General features: G+C 51.5%; 3 protein-coding genes and 1 non-coding gene across 4 annotated transcripts; all 4 read left to right on the top strand.

Annotated features, from left to right (window-relative positions):
• The first annotated feature begins 819 nt into the window (after nt 1–819).
• On the top strand, nt 820–10,035 carry rilp (Rab interacting lysosomal protein). Its single transcript, XM_066695586.1, has 8 exons — nt 820–2,410; nt 4,139–4,262; nt 4,866–4,987; nt 5,514–5,702; nt 6,342–6,511; nt 6,636–6,758; nt 7,111–7,206; nt 7,412–10,035. Exons 1-8 carry the CDS (start codon nt 2,078–2,080, stop codon nt 7,524–7,526), a joined length of 1,272 nt encoding a protein of 423 aa, XP_066551683.1. The 5' UTR covers nt 820–2,077; the 3' UTR covers nt 7,527–10,035.
• Nucleotides 923–996, top strand: trnat-agu (transfer RNA threonine (anticodon AGU)). The gene has a single exon. It is a non-coding gene; the product is annotated as a tRNA-Thr (tRNA).
• Nucleotides 10,036–10,919: 884 nt separating the features above from the next.
• Nucleotides 10,920–17,050, top strand: scarf1 (scavenger receptor class F, member 1). The gene is made up of 11 exons (XM_066695585.1): nt 10,920–11,165; nt 11,475–11,536; nt 11,778–11,879; nt 12,297–12,828; nt 13,287–13,505; nt 13,785–13,913; nt 14,044–14,147; nt 14,457–14,574; nt 14,845–14,969; nt 15,075–15,212; nt 15,320–17,050. The coding sequence occupies exons 1-11, from the start codon at nt 11,065–11,067 to the stop codon at nt 16,324–16,326; spliced, it is 2,637 nt and encodes an 878-aa protein (XP_066551682.1). The 5' UTR covers nt 10,920–11,064; the 3' UTR covers nt 16,327–17,050.
• A 214-nt stretch (nt 17,051–17,264) lies between these two features.
• LOC136718526 (kinesin-like protein KIF12) lies at nt 17,265–25,456 on the top strand. Its single transcript, XM_066696278.1, has 15 exons — nt 17,265–17,357; nt 18,182–18,712; nt 19,016–19,137; nt 19,326–19,401; nt 19,522–19,659; nt 19,851–19,986; nt 20,253–20,344; nt 20,585–20,726; nt 20,811–20,929; nt 21,134–21,238; nt 22,698–22,824; nt 23,804–23,924; nt 24,359–24,466; nt 24,949–25,121; nt 25,398–25,456. Exons 2-15 carry the CDS (start codon nt 18,710–18,712, stop codon nt 25,454–25,456), a joined length of 1,521 nt encoding a protein of 506 aa, XP_066552375.1. The 5' UTR covers nt 17,265–17,357; nt 18,182–18,709.
• Nucleotides 25,457–26,742: the final 1,286 nt, after the last annotated feature.

Here is a 26,742-nt window from a genome sequence, read left to right as displayed (position 1 = left end):
CCTGTGCTGTGTTGTTTTGGTGGGAGAGGATGAAACTGGTTCTCTTTCACCGCACAAGGGGACCCCAGACGGCTGAACGTTCTACGACAAACTGTAACTGGAGGAATGTGCACGGCGGTGAAATGCTGGACCCTTCAAGGATTCAATCTACTGTGTGTATTCAAATATGAGCCCAAAGAGGAAAAGCACAGGCGAAAAGTGTACGGGCAAACGATCCATGACCAGAGGGTTTATAAGCAACTAAAAACACAGGTGCAGTAAGTCAATGGGTCTGTAGTCTACCTGCTTTTTCCACTTCTGGCCTGTGTATATAGATATAGATAGATATTTTATTTCCCCTCATTATTGCTACATAATTTTATTGTGGATTTCTGAACTTTGAAATTCAGGATTTATATTGTTCATCCAAACCCTTTAAATTAGGGCTTCTCAAAGTGCCTCCCTCGACAATGTTTGGTGTGGCCCCCCAAAGCCAACCTTCAGCCGTCACTTTCTGAACATTTTCTGCACATGTAATTTGGGGGGGGATAATATAGCAATTCAAGATCATAAATGCTCCCTAACAGAAATGTATAGGAAATAAAAAGGTATGATTGGACATTGGAACCCTGCTTTAACTGAACTGAATCGAATGAATCTGAATCGGTCAATCGATTATTTTGACTGGACTCAATCCGGAAATGAACGGAGCTGTCCATCACATGCAGGCAGCATCCCGGAAGTCCTTGTCTTTTGTTCGTTGACGTGCCGTGATGCAATTTTAGCGCGCTGCGGCGTTGTGTGCATTCAGCTCTATGGGACACGTAGGTCTATAGGAGTATTTCATACGAAATGCATAAAACTAAAATATTAAGCAAAATTATAACCAGACAGCCCGTTTAGCCCGGAAACTACTCCTGGTATCGGCCTGCCTTTTCCGTCCGGCGCCGTGGCTTAGTTGGTTAAAGCGCCTGTCTAGTAAACAGGAGATCCTGGGTTCGAATCCCAGCGGTGCCTTTTATCCTCCTCTGTTTCATTTTTCTCTCCGTCTCGCACGACACACTCGCGGCACATGTGGAGTAGCATGATGCTGGCATGTTCGCGCTCGGTTTGCACTGGCATGACCTCTCCTGGCGTGTGGTTTTCAGCCGTATTCAGCAGCGAAGTGGTAACACGTCAGTAAAAAGTGCCTTCGGTGAATTTCAGAGACTGAGCCCGGGTTCACACATGTTGCGACAGAGAGGACTTCCCAGGACGAGGACACATGAGGACACTCGCGTCCCCACTCCCCAGGGACTTTCCCAGGACAAACCGACACACGCCACAGTGGCAATTATAGCCGCAGACACGCTAATTGGCTTTAATTGCCCAATTAACTTCTCTGGAAGGAAGAGAAAGTGGCCTCTGTCAGCCTTCCACCTCTACACGCATGACATCTGAGTTGTTTATTCCGAGGAAATCCGGGCTAGTGATATATCGGGAGCTGCTATTGTCCAGCCGTCCTCTTCCTCCGCACACGGCGCCCCGGAGACGCTCATTCCCCCGACAGACACTGCTCATTTCATCTCCTCTTCCTCGGGGCGGAGCGGAGACGTGCCTCATTGGTCGGGAGAGGAGGAGGGTTTGTTGTGGAGAGACATGCCTGCGTCTCCAGTGCATGCATACATGCAACATGTCGCCGCTGGGAAGTGCAATACGTGACGTGCTGTGCTTGGCAGATCCCCACCGCCCTGCGCAGATCTGCAACTCTGAGCCAATTACATTAAAGAACGGCGCAGATCTGAGCAGGGCGCCTGCAGGCGCCTGCGCGCAGGTACAGTAGGGTAAAGTAGCTGCTTGAACTGGCAGCTGCTCTTACTGCCCCGGAGTGTCTGCGCTGCAGGGACGGCCGGAGGAAGGGGAATAACCGCAAGAGTTGTGAAGCGAAACTGTTTTTAATTGTGAAAGTGAAATGAAAGAAGCGGGGCGAGTTTTGTGTTCGGCTCAGTGTGACGTCACGTTTGCTAACTTGTGAAGTTCTGTATCGCCGCGCTGGTCGTGTATAGATCCATATAGACGGGCTGCTCCGAGTGCCCGTGTGCCGCCTCTGCCACCAGCCATGTCCAGCGAGGGCGAGGGGGTCGTGGGGCAGCCGCCCGGCGAGAGCAGCGCCTGCCTGGGCAAGAGCTGCGCCGCGCTGACCGTGGACGACGTGTACGAGATCGCCAAGCTGGTCGGCGCCGAGGTGGAGAAGCTCATCGACGGCCACGGCAAGGAGAGCGCCGAGGGGCTGGTGCCCATGATCGTGCGGGTCCTGGAGCTGCTGGAGGGCTTCGCGGCGGGGCAGGGCGGCCGCTGGCCCGGGGAGGAGCTGCGCAGAGCCGTGGAGACGCTGCAGGTGCAGCAGAGGAAGCGGGGCGCGGAGGACGGGGGCAGCCGGAGCGACATCAGGGTAAGAGGGACTTAAGACGGGCTAATGGGATTTCTGCGTCCCCGGCGGGGCTTAAAAGGGGCAGTGGCACACTCCTGACATTGCTTTGCCCAGTACTACCCCTGCTACCCCACTGGGCAAACTTATGATGTGTATGTAGGTGGGCACATTTTTTTTTCCTGAATTCCCCCCAGTTGGGGAGTGGTATACACGCATGCATAACTGGGGGAATTCAGAAAAAAACATACATGTGTGTAAGAAATGAACACCTGTAAAACATGCTTTCCCCTGTCTGACAAAACCATTGTACTGTGTCACTATGTATCTGTTTATGTATTTATGTATTTATGTATTTAACAACTGCAGTTTTCTAGAAACAAAACATGCATAATGCAAATAGTTATTTTGTTATTATAATTTATTTTAAAATGTTTCCAGTAACCCTAGTGATGCATTCAGTTCATCCAGACCATTCTGCCATGTCTATTTTTTATCCGTTTATTGTAAAGCTATTACCCGTGTTATGTAAAAACACACCGAGACGCAATTATGACATTTGCAATTTCTGCTGCCCCCCCGGCGATGCACAACTCGGTTTTTGGTCTGATTTTTTGAAATGTCTCGCATATGTCTATGATTCTGGTTTTGTGAGTTCACAAATCACTTGGCACTACCCTTGACAACCTACGCGTTTATTTAACACAGTCTCGTTTCATTTCAGGGCTTGTTTGTTTTTTCCAACCGCGCATTAGCCTCGGTTAAAGCGTGTCTGTACGTGGCAGATTTTGCATAAAGCTGAGTTACTGTATGTGGGCCTGCCCGATAACACACAGTCCTGAAATTTGCGTTTATTAATTATAATTGTCCATTAGTATACAATGCATTGATTTTCCACCCATCATAACATGTCAGACTCCCAGAATGACATGTCTATCCATGTATTTAGAGCCTATCCGTGTGCGTGCTTGGAGGCGATGCTCCTGTGCGTGCCATTGTGTGTATTAACATGTTCCTGTCTGTTTACATTATAGTTCATTATGCAACTCCGTCTTGTGTAACACAGATCTTCATGCAGTTTGATAGGACCCCAATTATTGCCCTGCCTGTGACAGTTCACTGCATCATGGTGCTCTGGGAGCTGATATATATTTATTTGTGCCCTGGTGACTCACGCATAGCCCTGGAAAGTGGTTGTATTTTCTTTTGCAACACTCCGCTACAGTCACTGCACTTTCCCCTCTCAACAAGTAGCTTTTAGTAAAGCAAACTAACTTGAAGTAGTCAGTTTTGATTTTCAACTCAGTCAGCAGCAAATCCAGGGTAGTTCTGGGAATCCGACGCTACGCAGTTGTGTAACTGGACCTGGCAAATCTTATACTTGCTTACCCTGTTATTTATATACTTGTATATATATATTTATCTTAAACTACTGGCCTTGACTCGCACAAGAAGTCTCAAACTGATAGAAAGCAGAGCGGCAGGGTCAGGGTCTGTGTGATCGTGGGCTGTAACACACTGGGGCGTTGTGACCTCTGCAGCTACGCACTGCCCTGTGCCAACCTGGATGCCCGTGCCTGTGCCATGACTGGCTGTCCTATAAATAAAGGCACAGAGAGGTGACCACAGAGATCGTATTTCGCTTCCCTCACTGCAGACAGTCTGTGTGTGTGTGTGTCAGTGAGAGCGCTGTGTGTGTCTGTGTGTGTTTGTCCGTCAGGGGGAGGCTGACGGCCGTGTGTCCCTCTGCAGGACCTGGAGCTGAAGGAGCAGAAGTGGCGCAGTGCAGCAGAGGAGCTGGAGGCCCAGGTGACCCGGCTAAGCGAGGAAAACCAGGAGCTGCTGAGCCAGTTGAGGTGCAGCCACTCGCAGGAAGGTGAGAGCCCAGGAGAGACCAGACACACACACACACACACACACGTATGAAGAGAGCAGCCACGTCGGGCCGCAGTGGCAGGGCAGTGTGGGCTTCTCCTCCTGCTGTTGACCTCCAGAGAAGACCGCACTGTAATGGACAGACAAGGGCTGTATTCAGCTCCAGCGACCTGAGGTCATCTACACAGGCGCTGTAATTTGTTGATCAAATCAGTGAATCATCCGCATGTCATTTGTGCCAGATTAACCAGGTTCAACCGGGAAACAACAAGCCCTCGAGTTTCACACGACCTCCCTCCCTGTGGGGCAGTCTTGAGCCCCCAAAGAGCCGGCGCAGAGCCTCACACCTGAGACTCCCACCTGAAGCCTGGTCTTTTATCTTTTTTTTTCACCCCCTATATCACACGTCAGACTCGAAGAGCTGACACCGCATAATGAGTCACAGTGTGGAGCGATTTCCCCTGACTGACACGTTGGGTGACACTGCCCTGTCAGACCCAGTTAGTGTGTCTGCGTGTCTGTGTGTCTCTCTGTGTGTCTCTGTCTGTGTCTCTCTGTGTGTCTGTTTGTCTCTATCTAACCGGCTCTCTGGCCCATGTTTCAGACCAAGCCCAGCGCCAGGAGCGAGAGCTGATGCTGAAGCTAAAGGCAGTCGTGGACAAGCAGAGGGACGAGATCCGTGCCAAAGTGCAGGAGATCAGCAGCCGGACCAAGGAGGTGGAGGCGGTAAGACCGACGCTCAGACGCTCCCCCCGGTGCACACGCACTCCCTGTCCCCTCGACCGGACTCACACTTACCTCTGAACTACAGTGTCCCATGTGGGACAGAATGGGGTTAGGGGTTTGACACATCGTCTGTGGTGGGCTTCCGGGTTTCAGGTGGCTGGGGGACAGGGAAGGAGATGGTGATCCCGGTGACTAACTGGTAAAACACCATTCCCAATCCCCTAGTCATAGCAGTTGATCGGCATGTGACCAGGCCTTTAGAGAGAGGGCGGTAATCGCAGAGCAGAGGACAAGTTTGAACAGAGCCTGAATTCCTGCCCGATCTTTTATGGCTGCTCTTGTTATTTTATTATTATGATTGTCTCATGGCGAGAACGGAGACACAGCTACTCTCTTGGTAGTGTTGGGTGACGGGTGAAAGTAAAACCCAACCACGACAGGATCCTCTTTCTCTGCCCCGTGTGGCGCCGCTCGCTGCCCGTGTCGGGGGGGTGTTGACGCTGCAGTGTCGGTCTGTGTGTTGCAGCTGCAGGAACAGCTGGAGCGCTTCATGAAGATGAACGGGGAGCTGCGGCACAAGCAGGGCCTGGTGACGGCGCAGCTGCAGAGTGCCGCGCAGCGCCGCGCCGACCTGGAGGCCGACCTGCAGGGGGCGCACACGGAGCTGCAGCAGCTCAGGAGCCGGCTGGAAGAGGCAATGCGCGCAGCCGCCACGGTACCGACCGGCGTGGCTTGGCTGTGTGTCCGTGGTGTGCGTGGCTGTGTGTGTGACTGTCTGTGTTTAACTTGGCCTGTTTGTGTGAGTGTTTGTGTCTGCGTTTGTCTCGGCCTGTTTCTGTGTGTGGTTGTGTCTGTTTGACTCACCCTGTTTGTGTGTAAATGACAGGGTGTGCCCGTTAGGCCATATCAGTGTGTGAATGTTTACCTTGTTTCCCAAGCTCTCTCGATCATCTTGTGTCTCATAAAGGTTAAGACATCGCTGTCGGTTGTGTGATTGTTTTGTAGTGCGAGTTACTAAGGCTTAACTGCTCCAGTTTGTCTGGATTGCTGCTGTTTAAAGGGCATATAAAATGTAAACATCTAGTCATAAATACCAGCTACATTACAGCTCCTGCGCCGGGGAATTTCCACTGCCAGACACACTGTCGCACAAGTTCACTTTCCAGACTGCAAAACCACAGCCTGATTGAGTTACTGGCTTCTCACTGACACAAACACACAGACACACACAGAATCCGCCCTGACAGACACACACAGGCCTCTCTGACACACACACAGCCCTCTCAGAAACACACACACACACACACACACACAGCCCGGAAGCTCAGTGCAGTCTCCTCCGCCCGTCCTGCAGTCCGGCGCTGCCAAGACGGAGATTGACCTCACGGACAAGATGGTCATCGACCTGAAGGACCCCAACCGGCCCTGCTTCACCAAACAGGAAGTGAGGGACATGCTGTTCGAGAGGAACGAGCTCAAGGCTAACCTGTTTCTGGTGCAGGAGGAGCTGTCGTACTACCAGAGGTGAGCGCCACGGGGAGCCGGGGGGCCGCGGGGGACCCTGCCGGTGTGACAACCAACGCTGCGGTGTTGGTTCGGCCCAGTTGGTCCTGGGGGGCTGACGGAGCTGTGTGTCGTGTGTCCGCAGGGAGATCCTGAATGAGGAGCGCTGCCCCGGGTTCCTGCTGGAGGCCATGCGCTCTGCCATCAGGAAGCAGAGGAACGTCATCAAGGCCAAGATGCTGGGGACCCCCCAGGACGAGGACAGCAGGTGAGGGGGCTGGGAGCCGAGGGGTCGGGAGGGGGGGCAAGAATCGGGGAAGATTGAAGGGCCCAGCAGTACGGAGGAGGTGAGGTGTTGACTGGACCTTGATTGGGGTGGGCGGTTGTTTTTAAGAGCCTTCGCAATCCTGCTCCCAGAATGCAACACTCTCCTCTTAAACGGGCTTTCGCTTCCTAATCGGATCGGTTATCCTGGCTTAATTGGACTGATCTGCTGGCTTAATTGATCCGGGGCTCTCCCGACTCCCGTACGTCTGCTGTGGCTGCGGTCGGGGGGGGCGTTGTGAGATGAGATGTGGGATTGTGTCGAGGGGCTGACGGTGTGTTTGTGTTGTCCGCAGTGACGAGGAGGAGAGGAGCTCGCTGTTCGAGACGGGCGACGGGGGGACGGACTGCACGGACGGCGCCCCCCCTCTGGAGTCGCGCATCAGGAACATGTGAGTGAGAGGAGGCGCCGTCGGCAACAAACACACACACAGACACACTGAACACACACAGACACACACATACAGACATACTGTACATACACACACACAGACACACTGAACACACACACAGACACACTGTACACACACACACGATTGAGAATTAAAATAAGGAGTAGGTTTTGCGTTGTGTGATGACAACTGCCTCGCCCCACAGGTTCAGCTTCCTGTCGTGGTCTGGCAGTGGGAGGAGCCCCACAGAACACAACGCAGGATCATGGGAGATCCTGGCCCCGGAGGAGACGGGGACGGAGAGCCCCAAATCCTCCTGACACGCCCCCTCCCTCATGCCGGGCAGCCGGGGGGGGGCTGTTCTCCGCTGTGAATTGTAAATAGCTTCAGGAACCCCCCTGTGTCTGGGTCTCAGAAGGACGAGGGCGGGGCTCCGTGTCACCGCAGTGCCGCCAGTCATCACAGATGGGCGTGGCTGGAGCCCTGCAGATGGACAACGGTCTCCTAAAGGGGTCTTTTCCCGAAGTGCTTTGCCGGCCCCCCGTTCTCCGAGCGGCTTCTTCGCAGGAGGGAGTCGTAGTCCCTCAGGTTGTTGCCTGTCCCGCCATGGGGTGACGGGAGGAGGAGATAGGAGAGAGCAGGACTGGACCCTCGCCACCTGTGGTTCGGGAGGTCGGGGTGGAAAATGACGAACCCAAGGCTGTAGGCTTCACGGCGCCTCACTTCCTCTCTGGTAGTCTGCAGCAGGGGACCGAAAACACAGAAGTGGGACTGGAAAATATGTCTATACAAACACTTTTATATATATAACTGTATATAACAAGAGTGAGTTGGCAGCCAGAGACTGTGGCTTCATCGAGCCGTATTGTTTGACAGCAGAGTGGATCTGTTGGGCCACTGTTGGCAGAACCGCCTCACCTGGGGGACGGCGGGAGTAAACTGGAGAGTTTACGTCATAAACTGGTATATAGGTGAATTATAAACCTCCAGACAGTGTTTGAGGCTCAGAGAGTTACTGAAACTGAGTAAGCAAAACCTCTTCTGTTTTTAAATATAGACGGCCAGCGCAGAGGATTGTTTTATCCTGGTGTTGATCCATTCGGCCCGCTGTTGGACTATGGCAGGGATGTTGCCTGTGTGATGTGTTCTATTTTTGTAATGCCGAAAATATGACAAGAAACAAATAATAACTACAATCAGTTCACGTATTTCAATACTCTGCCTGTAACGTGTATTAAAACATTGGAGTCATGGAATCTCAAAGTCCGTAACTAACTGTGCGAGAAGAATGTTAAACTCAACCCGTTGATTAATTAATTGATTGATTGAATTGACCCGTTGAATTGCTACGATTTTGGATTCTAAAACCAAGTGTCGATGTAATCAATACATCAGTCCAGGGACTCGTAGATCTAATCAGTGGACAGGTCAAAGCATAATGTCACAGTAGTGTCTCAATACACAATAGTTTGCAAAAGTCAGTGTCGGAGGCAGCTGTGTTACCAGTGTGGGCCACTAGGTGTCGTATTAATTTCGGACACGAGGAACCCCCTGTCCTGCTGTCCTGATGGACCCCTCCAGTGATGGTTAATCCACAGTACGATGTCTGGGTCCATCTGATCCCGATGAGGAGTGATAAATGTATATAATATATTTGTCACAGAGTACGGAATGTGTGATGATGACATCAGCCAGACAATCTTCTTCTGGTAAAAATGGTGTTTGATCTGATGCAGAATTATCCTCCTAAACCTCTAATTGTAATGTTTATCAATGCAGCAGCTCCTCTCATACCAAGAGTAGTATTTTTATATATTATATATTATATATATATATATATATATATATATATATATATATATATATATATATATATATATATATATATATATATAGTATTATTATTATTGCGCTGTCACTGTGTCACTATTTTTGTGAAATTAATATTTTAATTGCTAAGAAAATCATTTTATATTCCTTATATATGTTTAATACCCGAACTGGAAACTGAAAGAAGGAAGGGGAGACCTGGGGAATTATAGGAATGAGAGCGAGAGAAACGGACAGAGAGAGAGAGGGGGATAACAATAGGACAGAGTAAAACAGGAAGAAAGGCGGAGCGAAGGAGGGAAACTCAGAGAATGAGGAAGGGAGAGAGAAACACGACAAAAGAGTTGAGGGAGGAAGGAGAAGCGCCCGTTTGAGCTGACAGATGGAAATAAAATGAAACAATGAGGGCATGTGACTCCCAACCCTGAGGGCTTCACAACCCTGTGCCCCTGCAGATACAGCTGACGGGAGCCCAGTTTTATCCAGAGATCTCGTACGAAATCTCACTTGGCGTTTCTCTGTGATGCAAATAAACACAGCACTTATTTGTGTATAGTACGTTTCTATATATTTCTATACATTTCCATTTGTGAGGTCAGAGCTCGTGACTCTGTTTGTGTTTCTGTGGAGCGCTGAGGGAAGCGTCTCACGCAGAAGAAGGCTCTGTGCTCACTGCGGGGCTTCCCCAGCGTTTATGCTCTCACACTAATACTTGGGAGGAAATAAAAATAAACAATCGACAATCCAGGAGCCTCCTGCCTCCCACGGCCCGCGGGAAAGGTCGTGGTTTAGTAGTAAAATGTCAGTAAAAGATTGAGTAATTTTATATGTATAAGATAATTGTGTTGGTGGATTTGTTGAAGGGGAATTGATCAAAAGGCACATATGACACCAGATTTATTTTTGTAGACGCGTTGGTAATGTCAGCGTCCAGTTTGTCATTGGGAGCCTGCGAGTGTCCTGACAATGAAATAAACCTGTGAACAAAAACCTGCAGCACACTGGTCTGATCGTTGTGTCTTTGTGTCTCTTCTGGGCCGGGGTGGGTTTCCAGACGTGGGGAGGTGAGGGAATGGAAGGCCAAATGTTTCCTGGAGTTACGCACTGTTTGTTTGATGATGATGATGATGATGATGGATGTGCTGTTTATAATGACTGCCCATCATTCATCGCCACTCGTTGGGAGTGAGTGAGTGAGTGTGTTTGTGTGTCTTTCTCTTTTCTGTTTCATTTCAGTTTAAGACGATCCGCAGAGCTGCGCTTGTGTATCGCTGGGTAATGGGTGGCATCCAAGTGAAACGGTCAAAATGTTAGAATCAGCATATGGCAGTAGGAGGTCATTTTAGATGCACTTAGCTAGACATTTGAAGAACCCAAGACCTTTGACTCCGGAGTCCAGTGCCCGGACCACTTATCCACAATTTAACGAACAAATCTCTCCTGCAGCCCTTAGGCCAGTGGGACACAATCACACTATTACATAGCTGTGATTAAAATATCGGGATCAGATAATGTATTTTCCAATATATATGTCAAACAATACTTCCATATGAATCCCTATGTTGTGCCATTTGCCTAATGCCACCTGTGACTGGTCACTCTTACGATGTGTCTTTGAGACAATAGGAAGCCCCCCCTCGTCCCCCATCCCCCAGATTAAGATTAGATGGGATACAAAAAAAAATTCAGACCAATGAAAAGTCCACCAAACGCCTTAAAAGAAAAACCCAGCCTTGCTCAGCTCTTCCCAGAAGGCCGTGTTATGATTGTGTCCTGCAGCCAGTGCTGAATGGGAGGAAGTGGCCCTGACTTCCCCAGGAAACCGGGAGGGGAAATGGAGGGGCTTGGGCCGCCTCTCACACTCACACTCTCGGCCGCCCGAGCCCCCGATAGACAAACACACGGACACAGGGAGGGAGAGAGGATAGAGGATAGAGGAGAGAGCAGCCGCTGGCATTTACTGGAGATTACCTGGGTTTGGACACGGAGGGGACTGGGAGAGCTCGACTGAACCGGTTCCCTGAGATTATGGGTCCCCGCCTAGTCTGTCTTGGGCTTCTCCTCGGCTGGGTGTCCGCCAACTCCCCTACCCTGGAGCCCAATGGCAGAAACGTCTGTCTGGAGCCGAGGTACTCTTTCCTTCTTTTCTTTCCTCAATTCTTTCCAGATTGTGTTACATTTTTGACATATTTTGTCATTCTTTGGAGTCCCTCAATCTCTCTCTCTTTCCTGTTACTTTATCGGCCAAGTTGCTGACTTAAACCTGTTGACCTCCAGTCAACCAAATTTTTGGTATAGTGACTCCACTGAAGGAGATGGACCCAGTGTTCATTCTGACCCAAGTTTGTGAGGCTGAAAGGGACTTGGAGAGAGGTCCATTACAATAACAAGAGCAGCTCCAGTCACAAGGCCGCTGAGATGTCTCCTCTGTCTCACAGGGATCCCACAACCCTAGTCTGCTGCTCTGGGTGGAAACAGGAGGGCAGAGACTGCCCCATCCGTGAGTACTGCTCTCTTTATGCACTCGTGATCTGAACAGTGTGGGGTGGGGGGTCGGAGGCACAGAGACACGCTCTCCTGCCCGAGACCCGAGGTCAGGGCTTCTGAAATGGGGTTGGGTTGGGACAGTCGGCAGGGAAGCCACCACTTCAGATACAGGAAACTCAGAACCCTGATCAGCTGCATCTCCTGGCTCCGAGTGCCTGTGAGGGTACGTGCTCATGTGTGTGTCGTCCCCCCAGCGCTGTGTGAGGGAGAGCAGGCATGTCGGCCAGACGAGAGCTGCGTTTACCCGGGCTTCTGCCGCTGCAAACACGGCTTCTACGGTGCCGACTGCAAGACACGTGAGTGTAGGGTTGCCACCCGTTCCGTAAAGTACAGAACCGTTCTGTAATCAAGAGCAAAATGTTGTGTTCCGGTTTGAATCAATACGGAACGCTGTTTGTTTCCGCATTTCCATACCTGAGTGACAAAAGTAAAAGTAAAACACATTTGGCAACCGCAATGAAATGATTTTTTCTTAAAATAAAGATACTTTGTGTCAGGATTCTGTTGTCAGAAGTCACCAGATATGGCCATTTAAAGGCTTTATCCCTACCATCTTCTCCTGGGGGGGCATGCAAGTTTTACTCTTAAGCAAACAAACTTCGTCAACCATGCTGAGCTGTTGTCCTGACCTTCTTTGATCTCTCCCTCTGTTTTTCTCTCCCTCTCTCTGTCTTTACCTCCCTCTCCCTCTCTCTCTCTCTCTCTCTGTCCAGGCTGCCCGACAGAGTTCTGGGGCCGTGACTGCCGGGAGCGGTGCCCCTGCCACCCGAACGGCCGCTGCGACCCGGAGACGGGCCAGTGCTCCTGTCTGCCGGGCCGCTGGGGGCTACAGTGCCAGCACGCCTGTAAGTGCGGTCGCCACGGACGCTGCGACCCACTGCACGGCAACTGCACCTGCGACCCGGGCTGGTGGTCACCCGCCTGCAACAAGGCCTGCCAGTGCAGCCTCACCAGCTCCACCTGCCAGCCGGCCACCGGGAAGTGCCTGTGCGCCCACGGCTACTGGGGCCAGAAGTGCAGCCTGAACTGCAACTGCTTTATATCGCCCTGCCAGCAGCGCACGGGTGCCTGCCAGTGTCTGAAGAGCTGGTGGGGGCCCACCTGCGACCGCAAGTGCAACTGCAACATGAAACATGCCGACTGCGACGTCAGCACCGGGGACTGCCTGTGCGAGCCTGGCTACAAGAGCCCCGTCTGCAATGAGCCCTGCACCGCTGGCTTCTACGGCGCGGGCTGCAGCCAGAGGTAAAAGGGCTGGCAGAGAGAGAGGGATAAGGAGAGAGAAAGGGAGAGCGAGACAGAGCGGGAGAGAGGCAGAGAGAGAAGCAGGGTGGCAGTGAAACAGGGAAAGAGGTTGAGAGGAATAGGGGACACCTGGGATATGGAAGCAGTCTTGGTGCACCACTACCCTCAGATACAACAGGAGTTTTCTAACACTGGCTCCATGAGATCCCAGGGTTAAGGGTGACGAGGGAGAGAGGGTGAGGGTGAGGGTGATGAAGCAAGAGCAAGGAAACAAGGAAGAACATGCAGAACTGACAGGACAGTCTCCAAAACACTAGCCATACAGGACACTTGTACCCTTCCCTGTGCCCTCTGCTGTGCCCTGTGTCCGGTGCCCTGTCCTCTGCCCTGCCCTGCCCTGTGCCCTGTGTCCTGTATGTGCTGCTCCAGTGTACCCTGTGTCTGTGCTCCATGTGCAGGTGCGGACGCTGTAAGGAGGGCCAGCCTTGCTCCCCCGTGGACGGCTTCTGCGCGGCATGTGACCCTGGCTGGAACGGCACCCGCTGTGACCAGCTGTGCCCGGCCGGTACTCACGGAGACCTCTGCCTGGGGGTGTGTCCTCACTGCCGGAACGACGAACCCTGCGACCGGGAGACAGGGGAGTGCGCCGACTGTGACCCGGGCTGGACTGGACCAAGGTGATTTGCCGGCGGGGATAAAATACACCTACATACACCGTCTGAGCAAGTGTAGCCTCATGGTGTGAAAATGAACACAATCAATTAAAACCGGCCTGACACACACGTTTCTGAGCTCAATTTCCAAAGAGCGGAAGCCAAATCACTTTTCATTTGCGTCCTTGCTTTGAAAAGGGCTCCATCTTGTGGCCTCGGTAGATACCACACCCCCCAACCCTCACACAGTGGAGCAAGAGCCACACAGAGCGCCAGAGACTGACGCCCTCCTGTCCCCTGCAGGTGTGACGCCCGCTGTCCAGACGGGATGTTCGGGGACCGCTGCCTCTTTCACTGTGGACCCTGCTCCCACGGGCGCTGTGACCCTGTGACCGGAGTCTGCGTCTGTGAGCTCGGGTTCGAGGGCGAGAGGTAGGAGTCCGCGGCATAAAAACACTTCCAGATATAGAACCGGGCGCTGTCCTTCACCACGGTCTCCTTTCGGGGGCCCCACTGTCCAGCTGGCCGCAGAACGGTCCTAATGCCTCTGTCTCTCCCACAGCTGCAACAGCACGTGTCCTGAGCTCTTCTTCGGGGGCAACTGCTCGAACCCCTGCGCCTGCCACGGGGACCCCTGCCACCCGATCACCGGACAGTGCCACTACAGTAAGCACCTGGTTTCAGCCTCCCTCCCCAGCCCCTGGCACCTGTCCTGAGAGCAACTCGCTGCCCCCAGAGTCTGTGGCAGTGGGTGGCGAGTGAAGCCCCACAAGTGTGTTTTTTTAAACCCTGTGCTGAAGGAGGGCGATGTTCAAATGAGTAAAATAAAATAAAAGTCTCTGGGCAGTTAGTTGTGTGTAAGAAGTGGGGCAGTTAGGGCACCAGACATTTGCTGCTGGGAGGGGGCAGCTGCTTTTTGTGAAAGGCTGTATTAACCGGCTGTGTGTGTGTGTGTGTGTGTGTGTGTTGTTCCAGGGGTGGCGGGCCGGGGGGCTCTGATCGCTGGCCTGCTGGTGCCCCTGCTCCTGCTGCTGCTGGGCGTGTTGTGCTGCTGCTGCTGCTGCGGAGGTAGCCGGACCGACGCCAAGGACAGGTGAGGCCTGTGTGCGTGTGACTGGACAGTGCCGGCCCTGCATTTGGGCATTTGGGCAGATGCAAGATCAGCGCTGTGTGTGAGCGTGTCTTGTCTTTATTTATTGCTGTGTGTGTGTCAGTGTGTGAACTCTGTTCTGTGTGTTGTGTTGTGTGTGTGTGTCAGTGTGTGAACTCTGTGTTTTGTGTTGTGTGTCAGTGTGTGAACTCTGTGCTGTGCTGTGTGTTGTGTGTGGGTCAGTGTGTGAACTCTGTCCTGTGTGTTGTGCAGGGTGGCAGTCGGTGACGGGGGACCAGCTGGCCGGATGAAGCACCACGTCTACAGCGTCCTGGCGAACCTGAGCGCCGCCGTGCCGTGTCTCAGCCTGGGCTCCTCCACGCTGCCCCGGGTCACAGGTCAGACCGCCCCCCCCACTCGGTCACTCCCTCTCTCTGAGCCACAGCAGAGCCCCCCACACCACACCTCCACTTCCTGCCCATAACGTGGTCGTTTCTCCACAGTGTCCCACCACGACCCCGAGGTGACCTTCAACCACAGCTTCATCGAACCGCCGTCCGCGGGGTGGGTGTCCGAGAACTCCTTCTCCTCCTTCGAGACAGACGAGGGGGATTCCCTGTACTGCGTCCCTCCCTCGCAAGGTACCACCCCCTAACCCTTCCCTCCAAGCTGTCAACAGCTCACTTTCTGTCCATGTCCTTGATTGATTGATTGATTGATTGATTGGCTCCTGGGCTTGTCATGGCAGATATCTCGGCCGTGGCCGGAGGGGAGTTCCAGGAGATCAGCTCCAAATGCAACATCTTCCCCGACGCCTCGGCCTTCAGCAGCGAGGACGTGTCCCTGGCCTTCGGCATCCCGCGCACCTCCAGCATCGCCAAGTCCAAGAGGCCGTCCGTCTCCTTCGCTGAGGGCACCAAGTTCTCGTCGGAGGAGCGGCGCGGCTCGGCCTCTGAGACCCCCAATGCCGCCCGCAAGCCCAAATCCCCCTGGGGGGTCCTCAAGCTCTCCACCATCCAGTCCCAGAGCCCCCCTGGGGAAGGCGAGGTGGAGAGGCCGGAGCAGGAGGAGGAGACGCAGCTGGGAAACAACAGCCCCCCGGAGGAGCAGGAGGACGGGCCCGACACGGGGGTCCCGAGCTCCAGTCATCAGGCTTCCGGTCCCATCCAGAGCGTTGGGGGGGAGAAGGGGGGGAGGCGGCGGACCATGTCCAATGCCAAGAGAGGCGCCCAGCAGCAGCAGGCGAATGCCCAGGCCGGGGGCTCAGGTAGGGTCACCACAGTGTATGTGACGGTGGGCTCGGCCGCCCGCCCCACAGAGCCCAGCGCGGAGGGGCCGGTGCAGGCAGTGCTGCGCAGACTGGGCAGCCTCCAGAGACAGAAGGACGAGGGCGGCCGGCCCAGGGGCAGGGGGGACAGCATCTCCAAGCCGCCGCGCAGGAAGCTCGGGGCGAGGGCTGGCATGTGGGAGCAAGCTGTCGCCACACCCCCCCCGGAGGTGAACCTGAGGAATCCCAGCTGGGGGGAGCAGCAGGATCCCCACGCTGCGGACCCCCGGGACGGCGGGACGCCACGGAGGCCACTGTCCATTCTGAAGAGCGTGCCTGAGGACGTGCAGCAGAGCCTGGCTGGGGACGAGGATGGCCCGTCAGAAGCCGGTTATCTCTCCGTCGGCACGGGCCAAGCCACACAGGGAGAGGGGCAGGTGCTGGAGGAGGGACCCGTATATGAGAATGTGTCTGTAACACAATCATAGATCCATGGACAACAAACAGCAGCTCAGTGGCCTGGCTGGGTGTCTGTCTGGGTAACTGAGCTGGACTTCAACAGGGGAACAAGTGACCGACCCGCAGCACAAACTGCATCGGATCAGAGCCGAGCGGCACCGAGTCGGACCAGTGAGGACTACCACAGGGACTGGAGCTGCTTTGTCCAAAGTCGGATTTGCGGTTTTCATTCTTATGTCAAAAGCCCAGATAAGCCTTCCAGTTGCGCACATTGCTGGGAAGGTGACAACATTGGGGACAGACAATGAGACAAATGGAGAAAGATATCAGGAAGTTCCAGTATTTGTATTCTTTCTGTGTATTATTAATAAATCGCTCCAGAGAAATGTGTCCTTCTTCCTGTGATAGGAGCCCAAAACAAAGCCCAGCAGTGTTGTGGTTAATAAGTGACCAGTTAATGGGGTACAACCCAAGGCTGCATATCTGGCTCCAACTGGCAGGAGAGAGGGGGGTGGTGGGGGGGTTACCAACAAATTATTTGAGCTTTTAACCCTTTCAGGACAGGAGGTCTGCTGGTGTTTCCAGAAGCTGGTTAAGAGAGGGATTCTGTGGATGCAGTGCAGTGTGTACTCCCCGTGACAACCTTGTGTTCAGCTCTGCAGAGCTTCCTGAATTAAAACATGCAAGTGCTATTGGTGATTTATACTGACATGCATAAAACATGCATACAAATAAATAAATGACAATCTACAACGTCGTCTTGCAGTTAATCATTGTGTATGCGTGTGTGCATGTGTGCGTGTTTTGGGGATAAACACTCACTCGAGTTGCAGTGTGTGTGGCGCTCTCCTGGCGCGTGAAGGGTTAAGAGGGCCAGGTCTCTCCACCGCTCCGCTCCAGTGCCGTGACACGGAGGACCTGGCCGCCCAGGTGGGGAGGGAGTGAGTCGAGAGAGAGCAGCTGAGAGAACGGGGTGAGAGGACTGGGCTTCTGAGGCTGAGGGGGTCCCGGGGGTCCTCAGCGCTTCACTGCTACAGATGTTTCGTACAGATGCCTCAGGGTAAGTGGGGGGTCTTTGATTATTATTGTTTCTGCTCTTAGTTGCTGTACCTGTCCAGGTGACTGATCTGTCCTTCTGAAGAGGAGAAACCAGAGAAACATCTACTGCTCTGATGTTTACTCAATTGTTTTCCTCCTTTTTTTAGTTTTCCACAGACTTGTTTGATGGACAGAGTTGTTTTTCGATGCTCAGATTTGCTCCTAAATCTCTTGCAAGTCAGTAAGAACTTTAAGGTGCAAATCTGCAAAGGAAGAAAATCTAGAATAAGATGGTGTTTTTCCTGGAGCAGAGTTCAGTTATTTGAAAAAAATCTGGAACACGCTTTTGGTGGTTTATCTGGTTTTAGGAAATGTATTGTGTTGTGTTTTTTTATATAAACTGATTGAGGAAACGTACGTTAGTCCACTGCAGAATTATACTTTGGTTGAAGTTTCTCCTTTTTCTCCACGTTGGCGTCTCTCCACCAATCATAGTTCTAATAATAACAATGATACATTTCCCCACAGCAACGGTGCCGTGCGTTTCTTCACAAACATATGGTTTGTTAATCAACACGTGTGTCTGTGTAAAAGCACTTGTTTCTCCTAGCGTGTCTGTGAGAGTGGTCCTGGCCTGGTCTGTGTGCCTCCGACCCAGTTTGGGACAGCCGTGGGGTGAGGCCCACATCTCTCGGACTGCATTGTGAGACCCCCGCTGTGCGTGGGAAGAGGGGCCGGCCCAGGGCGCTCACCAGGATATGAATCGGAGACAATGGACAAAAGGCTCACGGGTCACACCGCTCCCCTCCTTCTCAATCTCTCTCTCTTCCTCTCTCCTTTCTTCAGACGCACGGCGGACACAGGAGGGGAGGAGTGCAATGTAATTGTGGCAGTCAGGTACATGTGACACCCCCACACATTCCTGCAGGACAATAACCCGGTGACTTCACTGCAGTTTAGCCGTGAATCAGAGATCAGTATCTGTAGTGAGAGAGGAGGACAGAGAGTCAGTTGAGACAGACTCAGTCTTATTTTGTTTCCCCCTGCCTTCAGATTGTGGGCAGAACTGTGTAAAATATGAATTCTTTGTATGAGTTATTTCTTTTTCCACCGTGGGAAGGGAATCCTGTCCCACTGCTGAGCTTTCTTCACGAATGAAGGCAGCTTCTGTGTGTCTGAGCCAGTCCCAGTGCAGACAGCCAGGAGTGACATCATCGAGACCGATCTATTGGCTAGCCTTCCAGCTTTCTGTCTGTGTGTTTGTCTGTGTGTGTGTCTGTGTGTGTGTGTGAGAGCAGGGTGAGGCCCCTGAGTGCGGAGGAGCACAGGCGTGGGGACCAGAGAGTGGTGCACTGCCCCGACCAGCGCACCCTGATGGTGAGAACGACACACCGCACCTTTGTTGAAGATTGTGTGTCTGATCTGTAGGACTTTCTCCATCTGACCCATGTTTGACTTTCTTCCTGAACTGTCCAGCTCAAGGCAGGTGACATAGTTAAGCAGCAATCTAATCTAGCGCAGGGCTACTCACTCTTCATGTCTATGCAGTGTCATTGTGCTGGGAGTTGGGGAGTGTGGAGTTTGTTGTCTGGGTGTCTTCAGGATGCTTCCTCTAAGTGCATCCCTTGCTTGGGGGAGTCCCCCTGGTTTGACAGCTCCGATCTCGCCCCCCCACCACAGGTGAGCCATGCAGGCCAGGAGAGGAAGTTCACCTTTGATGTTGCCCTGGAGCTGGACAGCCTGCAGGGCCAGGTGTTCAGGGAGTGTGGGCTGAAGAGGCTGATCGACATGGCCATTGAGGGGTAAGGGAGGAAGGCCAGGGGGTGCTGGAAGCTGCTGGAAATGGTTTGATTAATCTATCGGCACTGAATTTACCTGGCAGTTCCCATCCGATAAGTTGGTGGGGCTTCTTGGTTGCTGACGGCCTGGTCACTCTTGAAAATCTTCATATCTGTCATTGTCCTTGTCATTGTCATCGCCCTGGCTGCAGATACTCCAGCACGGTGTTTGCGTTCGGGCAGACGGGCTCTGGTAAGACCTACACCACTACCGGCCCTCATTCTCTGGTAAGTTGTCCCCCCACCGGCTCCCCAGCCATCTCATGTTTATGTGCTCCATTTTGAACGCGACGCTACAGTAGAGAGCCTCACTGGCGTTTGCCTGTCCTTGTTGCCCCCGCTGGGCAGGTCTCGGGAAGAGGGCGTCCCCAGGAGCTCAGTGACATCGGCCTGATGCAGAGATCGCTGTCCTACCTGCTGGACCAGGTGCAGCACAGGGAGGGGGTGGCCCTCAGTGCCTCCTACCTAGAGATATACAATGAACAGGTGAGCAGCCAGGGCTGGTTCCAAAGAGAAGAAAAACCTTTAAACTGAATTTTATAAATAAAATGACAGACAGGTGGGTTATTATTGTTCTAGAACAGTTTTTGACCATCTTAGTGTTGGGGGGGGCTGTGCATGTAGGACTCTGTCTGTCTCTCTCTTTGTCATCGACTGACCGTGCCGATGTCTCACAGGTGCGTGACCTCCTGAACCCCTGCCGGCCGGAGACGCTGGCGGTGCGTGGGAGCAAAACCCGCGGCTTCCATGTGGAGAATCTGTCCAGCGTGGAGATCCACAGCCTGGGCGCGGCCATGGAGATCCTGCAGGGAGGTGTGGAGGGACAGAGGGGGAGTGGTGGAGGGGCGGCTGCCCACAGACTTAGTGTATTTATCTAGCAGGAGTCACCGCTAGATCACTCAGATTGACTGACAAATAATACCAGAGCCTGTTTCACTCCGGACCTCCTTGCTACTGCCAGACCCTTGATTATGTTAATTAATTCGTTTTCAAGTAATAAAGTCACGGCTGTGCTTGAGCCATTTCTTTCCACTCTCTCTCTCTCTCCCCCCTCTGTCTCACTCTCTCTGTCTCTGCAGGCATGCAGAACAGACAGACCTCATCTCACTCCCAGAACGATCACTCCAGCCGCAGTCACTCCATCTTCACCGTCTACATCGAGAGTGAGACGGTGAGCGCCCTCTTTCTCCCTGCTCTATCCCCTTCTCTCCCTCCCCCCCCTGAGCCCCACATACTTGGGCAGGGATCCTCTCATTCACAAGTCTTCCACATTGGCGCATGGTGTCTGGCTGTAGTACGCAGTGGAAGAAAATACTCTTTTCCTGATGCTAGAGGAGAGATTAGCAGGCTGCGAGGAGCCGTGAAAAACACACCCACTGGGGAACTCATCACTGCTGCTCTTCCCTGGCAGGCCGAGGCGGAGGGCTGTGCCGGACGGCTGTCCAGACACGGGAAGCTGTGTGTGGTGGACCTGGCGGGCAGCGAGAGGGCGAAGGACACAGGAGAGCTAATGGAGGAGACCGGCAGCATCAACCGCAGCCTCCTCACCCTGGGTAATAGACGGGGCGTCAGTGGCCAGGCTCCGCTACAGTGCACGAGGATTCACTCAGAGTTAACTCGTCCCCTTGTCCACACAGGGAAGTGCATCTCCGCCCTGGTGGACCCAAAAAAGAGGGGAGGTCATATCCCATACCGGGACAGCAAGCTCACCAAGCTGCTCTACGATTCACTGGGAGGATCAGGGGTCACACTAATGGTAAGGAAACTGATTGGCTGAAGCTCAGTGACAAAAGGAAACGATCAGTTAATACGGCAATAAAGGTGAATTAGACTAACTAAATCATGTTCCTGATCCGAAGTTGCTCAGTTTCTGTACTCTGTCGACTGTTTGATTAATAAAGAAGTTGTGTTTGCAGCACCACATGTGATGTAATTGTGATCTTTGCCCTCTTGTGTCCAGATTGCATGTGTGTCTCCCACGGTAGCCAACCTACAGGAGACCATGAACACACTACGGTATGCCAGCAGGGCCAAAAAGATCAAGAACCGACCCATGGCCAAAAGGGTAAGTATTTGAAAGAGCAGTGTAGCCTAAGCTGAACGATGGCTTGGAGAACCTCTGTCTTATCTGATGATGCAATAAAGGACAGGGAGCGGTGTCCTCCAGTATCCCAGAGTTCTGTATTGTCTGCTGTTCCCCCAGGAGAATACTGTTTATTGGGTTTTAGTATTTTACATTCAAATAATAAAAACATCCAAAAAATGTAATACTCATGATTAAAAATTTTTTTAAACAATTTCTAAAATCACTTAAAATTTTTAAAATCTTAAAGTGATTAATTTTAACAAAATACATGAACTCAAATAAACCTGTGCGTAAATCAGTAAAACAATAAACTTTGGCAAACTGCCAAACCAACAAAAAAGGTCAAATACATAGAAATTAACTGAAAATGCATCAGATAAATCATAAAACAAATAAAACCATAAAATAAAAAACAAAAACAAAACAATCTGATGCATTTAAAATTAAAAACCAAACGGCCAATGTATTTGACAAAATAAAAAAACAAAACAAACAAAAAAAAAAAAAAACAAGTGCATTTAAAATCAACTAATTCTTTAAAAACAATTAAAATTCATTTTTTTTCATTTTTAAAAACAATCTTTTCATTAAAAGTAGTTAAAAGATCTCGCGGTGTAGCCTAAGCTGAACGATGGCTTGGAGAACCTCTGTCTTATCTGATGATGCAATAAAGGACAGGGAGCGGTGTCCTCCAGTATCCCAGAGTTCTGTACTGTCTGCTGTTCCCCCAGGAGAATACTGTTTTATTGGGAAAGTATTTTACATTTCAGTAACAAAAACAATCAAAACAAATTTAAATACTTATGATTTAAAATTTGTTAAAATCAATATTCTAAAATCACTTAAAAAATTTTAAATCTTAGTGATTAACGTAAACAATTACTTAAACTCAAATAAACATGTGCTTAAACAAAACAAACGTGATTAAAGCAAACTGCTACCAACAAAGGAGTCAAATACATTGAAAATAACTGAAAATGCACCGGACAAATCAAAAAACAATTAAAATGATAAAAATAAAAAACAAACCAAAACAGTCCGATGCATTTTAAAATTAAATCCAAACGGTCAATGTATTTGACAAAAAAATAGAAAAGAACAAAACTAACCAAAAAACCCAAACAACTAGTGCTTTAAAAACAACTAAATCTTTAAAAACAGTTAAAATTAATTTTTAAAAGTCATTCATAAAATAGTTAAAAGATCTTGGACTCGGGCTCCAGCAGGGGGAAATAGCTGTCCCCTGAGGTGGGTCCCATCATGGGATCCTGAGCTCCCCCAGATCTTGTATCTGCCAGTTCTTAAAGACTTCCTCCTTGCCCCTCTGATGGACCTCCAGATTGACGTAGTCCCTCACGAGTACTATGCCCCTCCGCGCGATGACGATCGGTTCGAGCTCCAGCTTGTTGAATAGGCAGATGTTCCGTCCCTCCCACAGGAGAAGGTGCTTCTCAGACTGGAGAGGGAGGTGCGGCACCTGCGCAGTGAGAACCAGCTGCTCCAGCACCAGCTGCACTCCTTGGAGGAGGACAGGAAGCCTGCGGGGGGAACAGAGGCTGCTGGGAGTATGAGTCATAAGAACATAAGAAAGTGTCCAATCGAGAGGAGGCCATTCGCCCCATTGTGTCCGTTTGGTGTCCATTAATAACTAAGTGATCAAGGATCCTATCCAGTCTATTTTTGAATGTTCCCAAATTGTCTCTTCAGCCACATAGCTGGGGAGTTTGTTCAGATTGTGACAACTCTCTGTGTGCAGAAGTGTCTCCTGTTTTCTGTCTTGAAGCCTTGAAGCCCAATTTCCGTTTGTGTCCCCGGGTGCGTGTGTCCCTGCTGATCTGGGAAAGCTCCTCTGGTTTGATGTGGTCGATGCCTTTCATGATTCTGAAGACTTGAATCAAGTCCCCACGTAGTCTCCTCTGTTCCAGGGTGAAAAGATTCAGGTCCCTCAGTCTCTCAGTAGGACATTCCCTTCTCATGCGATACTTCATCTAGTTCCTCCCATAGTGTAATTATAATGGACATTTGTATTACCTTGAATTTCATCTGCCAGGTTTCGGCCCACAACTGATTGTTATCTAAGTCCCTCTGAATAGCTTGTGCTGCCGAGATTGTATCTGCTGAGCCACCTATTTTAGTATCATCTGCAAATTGGACAAGTTTGCTAACTATCCTAGAGTCCAGATCATTAATATAAATTAGAAAAAGCAAAGGCCCTAATACTGATCCCTGTGGAACTGCACTAACAACCTCACTCCAGTTAGAAGCGACTCCTCTAATCGACACCCTCTGCTTCCTATACATCCTCTTAGATCTACTGTGACAGTGGAGTATGATGTCACCGGGCAGGGAAATCAGGGATGTAAAGGGGGCTTATGACTCTGTATGTGATTGGCATGTGTCCCCAGAGAATATCTCGGAGACATCCCTAAGAATGATACCCGTTCGGCACTGCCAAGTACCTAGTTTCTGCCTTACATATACGTGCCATCTGGTGACAGAGTGTTGTCTCTCTGCCTGCCCTACTCTGCCCCTCCCGCCCTGTAGAGAGCAGCGGTGAGCCACAGGTCACTGAGCTGGCAGAGGGAGTGAGAGGAGCCCCCCCTGGTCCTGACGGCAGCCTGTGCAGCCTGCTGAGAGAGCTGATGCAGGAGAACGGCAGACTGCAGTGAGTGTGGCTCTATCCATCACAGAGAGGCGTGTAACCAGACCCGTGCTGGAAGCTGTTTGGGCAGGCTGACCCCCCAGTCCTGAATGTAACCCTAATCCATGCCTTTCATTTAATTCTTGTGCAAAATGCTGCTGAAGTAGTCAAAATTAGACAGCCTATGTGTGTGTGTCAGAGCATTCCCACCTTCCCCTGTGTGCCTGAGTAGAGCTGAGCCCATCTCTCACCTGAAGGGAGCTTGAGATTCCCTCAGTGGCCTAAGAATCTGACTGGTGAGCATCAGGGTGAAGAATCGTGTCATCGGTTAAACCCTCCCTGTTGGTGATGATGCTGTGCTGCAGGCTGTGATTGTGCGTTGATTATGTAATGCAGTCTCACACTTTGGGACGAATGTTCCCCTCACTGACACAGGATGCTGTGCTGTTCCTCTACAGGCAGGAAAACATTGTGCTGCTCAGCCACCACGAGTCCTCCACCCAGCAGAGGGAGCTCTTGACGCACGAGATCTCCCGACTACGGCGGAAACTGGACGACCTGGAGAGGTACCCCGCTGCACCTGTCGAACACGCTGGAGCAATGACAGGGACACACACCAGCCTCACGGGCAGATACACATGATGCCGGGCTGAACATTCACACAAAGTCCTGTGAGTTTGGAATTCTGGCATGACACACATGTGTGCCACACAGACCATATATAGGGCAGCTTTGATCTAAACTATTGATGCTCACAGACCATCTTGCATTTACATTTCAACACTGAATACAAAAATACAAAGGCGTTCTGTTTTGTTAATGTTATTGTATAAAGGATTATACCCACCTTAGAATCAATGCAACACAATCATTTGACACATTTCACTGGGCTTGGAATCAGTGATGAACAAGAAGTGCAGACAGGGCTTCTAATCAGAAACATAGATAACCAGGAAGTGGGATTAAAGGCACTAGGTTTGTCTTAAACTCTTATGAGAAGAAGTCCTCAGTCTGGTGCCCAAATGCCCTGTCCTGCTGTCCTCTCCAGGTTGATGTCCACCTCTCCCACGGCCAGCAGCAGCCACTCGGGTCACTCCCTGGACACAATGAGCAGTGGCAGCAGTGGCCGCTGCCCCCACCACCACCGACACCTGCCCTCCACCTTCCTGCCAGCACTCGGGCTCTCCAGCCACATGGTCAGTCCCTCACCGCTCGGCTCAGGTGGGATCGAGGCATGTTGGGGGGCCGCTGTCAGATCTGCAGGCTGAACCAGCTCAGTGGTTCGGCTCAAGTTTTACATACAGTCTAAACAAAAGGGGACCTGGGATCAAACCACCCAATCGATCAGTGTGCGTTTTATTTGAGCTTCCTCTCAAAGCACTTGGGAAGTTTTCCAGCTGGGTGGTTGAGATTGGATATGGATCACTTGGGTGTCACCTTATTGGAGCGCTGTCTGTATTAATTCTACTGCCCAGCGTTTGTCTGTGTGTGTTACAGGAGCAGCTCCTTGCTTGTCCCTGGCACCTGGTCCTTCACTGCTGCGGATGCCCCTCTGAGAGCACCTTACAGGTCTGGGGGGCGGGAGCGGCTCAGTATGACGAGAGGTCTATCGTTCAATAATTCCAGACAAAGCCCTGTAAGATACTTTGCATGAATATATAAGGAAATTGCAGGTGGTTTACATTTTATTATGAAATCAACACCTAAGACCCCTAAGACATATTCCTTTTGTTTAGTTTATTTATAATATCAAATATAATGAAGAGTATATTAGATACCAACTATTTGTTCTTCTCCATTGTTTCTTTATGGGCACAGCCTCGACATGCCCCCCACTGGCACAATGGGTCCTTCCCCTTTGTGGCTCAGGAAGACCCCGCCTCTCAGAATCCCCTCCCACTAAGGAGAGGGTTCTTGGTGACGGATCCCCACAGAAAGGTACTTTGTCCTGGGTCCAGGGCATTGACTCAGGTGCCTGCATTTATTTATGTATTAGGGCAGGATATTTCATCAAGCAAAGGAAAACCACAAACGGGAAGACAAAGAACTGATTTAATCCAAAAGGAAATGAAATGATAAATTTGTGTTTTGCACCAGTGGCAGTGTCATTTCAGTTCACTTAGTTGGGATGCTGGAGTGAAAACCCATCGAGACTGAAGGTGGGACACTCAGTGTCCTCTTCTCTATCTGTCTCTCCCTCCAGATGATTGAGCTGCCCCCTCTGGACGCCTGGTTCCAGGGCCAATCATCCAAACTGTCTCCCGGGAGCGTGGCATCCCTGCAGGATCCTCTCAACCTCCAGCCCAGCGCAGATGAAAGCCAGCTTCAGGGGAAAAAGTGAATGCTTCCTCTGACACTAAATCATTTAGCTTTTCATTCGCTCCCCTTTTCTGCAAGTGTCTTCCACCCCTGGACATTATTTCAGGCCCTCTGCTATTGCCCAGCAGATGATGTTTGTGTTTACGCGGGTGATGATGCGTCAGTTACACGGTTCAGTCAGTTGTGTGTGGGGGATGGGGCAGGTCTGGCTGAATGGACAGGTTCAGTTTGATGTGTGTAGTGGGGGGAGGTATTAGGGGGTGTTATGAGCAGCCAGTGAGTGCCTCGGTGACCTGAGTCTGATCTATCTCTCTGCCAGGAGACGGGGGGAGAACAGGGGGCACGCAGACCGCTTTCAGACCATGAAGGATGCCAGAGCCCTTCCACAGACATCCCCGGGCTCGGTGGTACCCACTGCGCCGCCCCTACCAACCCCACCTGGTCCGGTCCCCCCCCGGCAGCCCAAGGGCACAAGGAGGAGAGGTGAGCACTGGGGTGGGACAGAGACAGACAGAGGAGCAGG

This window comes from Amia ocellicauda, chromosome 22, assembly GCF_036373705.1.
Source record: "Amia ocellicauda isolate fAmiCal2 chromosome 22, fAmiCal2.hap1, whole genome shotgun sequence".
Taxonomy (NCBI): Eukaryota; Metazoa; Chordata; class Actinopteri; order Amiiformes; family Amiidae; genus Amia; species Amia ocellicauda.
The sequence above is the reverse complement of the archived record's forward strand: the minus strand, read 5'-3'. Positions and strand labels throughout refer to the sequence as shown.

Excerpts from the sequence above, each read along its gene's own strand:
- rilp (XM_066695586.1), top strand. The coding sequence starts at position 2,078 with ATGTCCAGCGAGGGCGAGGGGGTCGTGGGGCAGCCGCCCGGCGAGAGC. Across the intron at positions 5,703-6,341 it reads CAATGCGCGCAGCCGCCACG|TCCGGCGCTGCCAAGACGGA; the intron begins GTACCGACCGGC and ends CCCGTCCTGCAG. Across the intron at positions 7,207-7,411 it reads GAGTCGCGCATCAGGAACAT|GTTCAGCTTCCTGTCGTGGT; the intron begins GTGAGTGAGAGG and ends CTCGCCCCACAG.
- scarf1 (XM_066695585.1), top strand. The coding sequence starts at position 11,065 with ATGGGTCCCCGCCTAGTCTGTCTTGGGCTTCTCCTCGGCTGGGTGTCC. Across the intron at positions 11,537-11,777 it reads GGGCAGAGACTGCCCCATCC|CGCTGTGTGAGGGAGAGCAG; the intron begins GTGAGTACTGCT and ends TCGTCCCCCCAG. Across the intron at positions 14,148-14,456 it reads CACCGGACAGTGCCACTACA|GGGTGGCGGGCCGGGGGGCT; the intron begins GTAAGCACCTGG and ends GTGTTGTTCCAG.
- LOC136718526 (XM_066696278.1), top strand. Across the intron at positions 22,825-23,803 it reads GGGAACAGAGGCTGCTGGGA|AGAGCAGCGGTGAGCCACAG; the intron begins GTATGAGTCATA and ends CCCGCCCTGTAG. Across the intron at positions 24,467-24,948 it reads AAACTGGACGACCTGGAGAG|GTTGATGTCCACCTCTCCCA; the intron begins GTACCCCGCTGC and ends TGTCCTCTCCAG.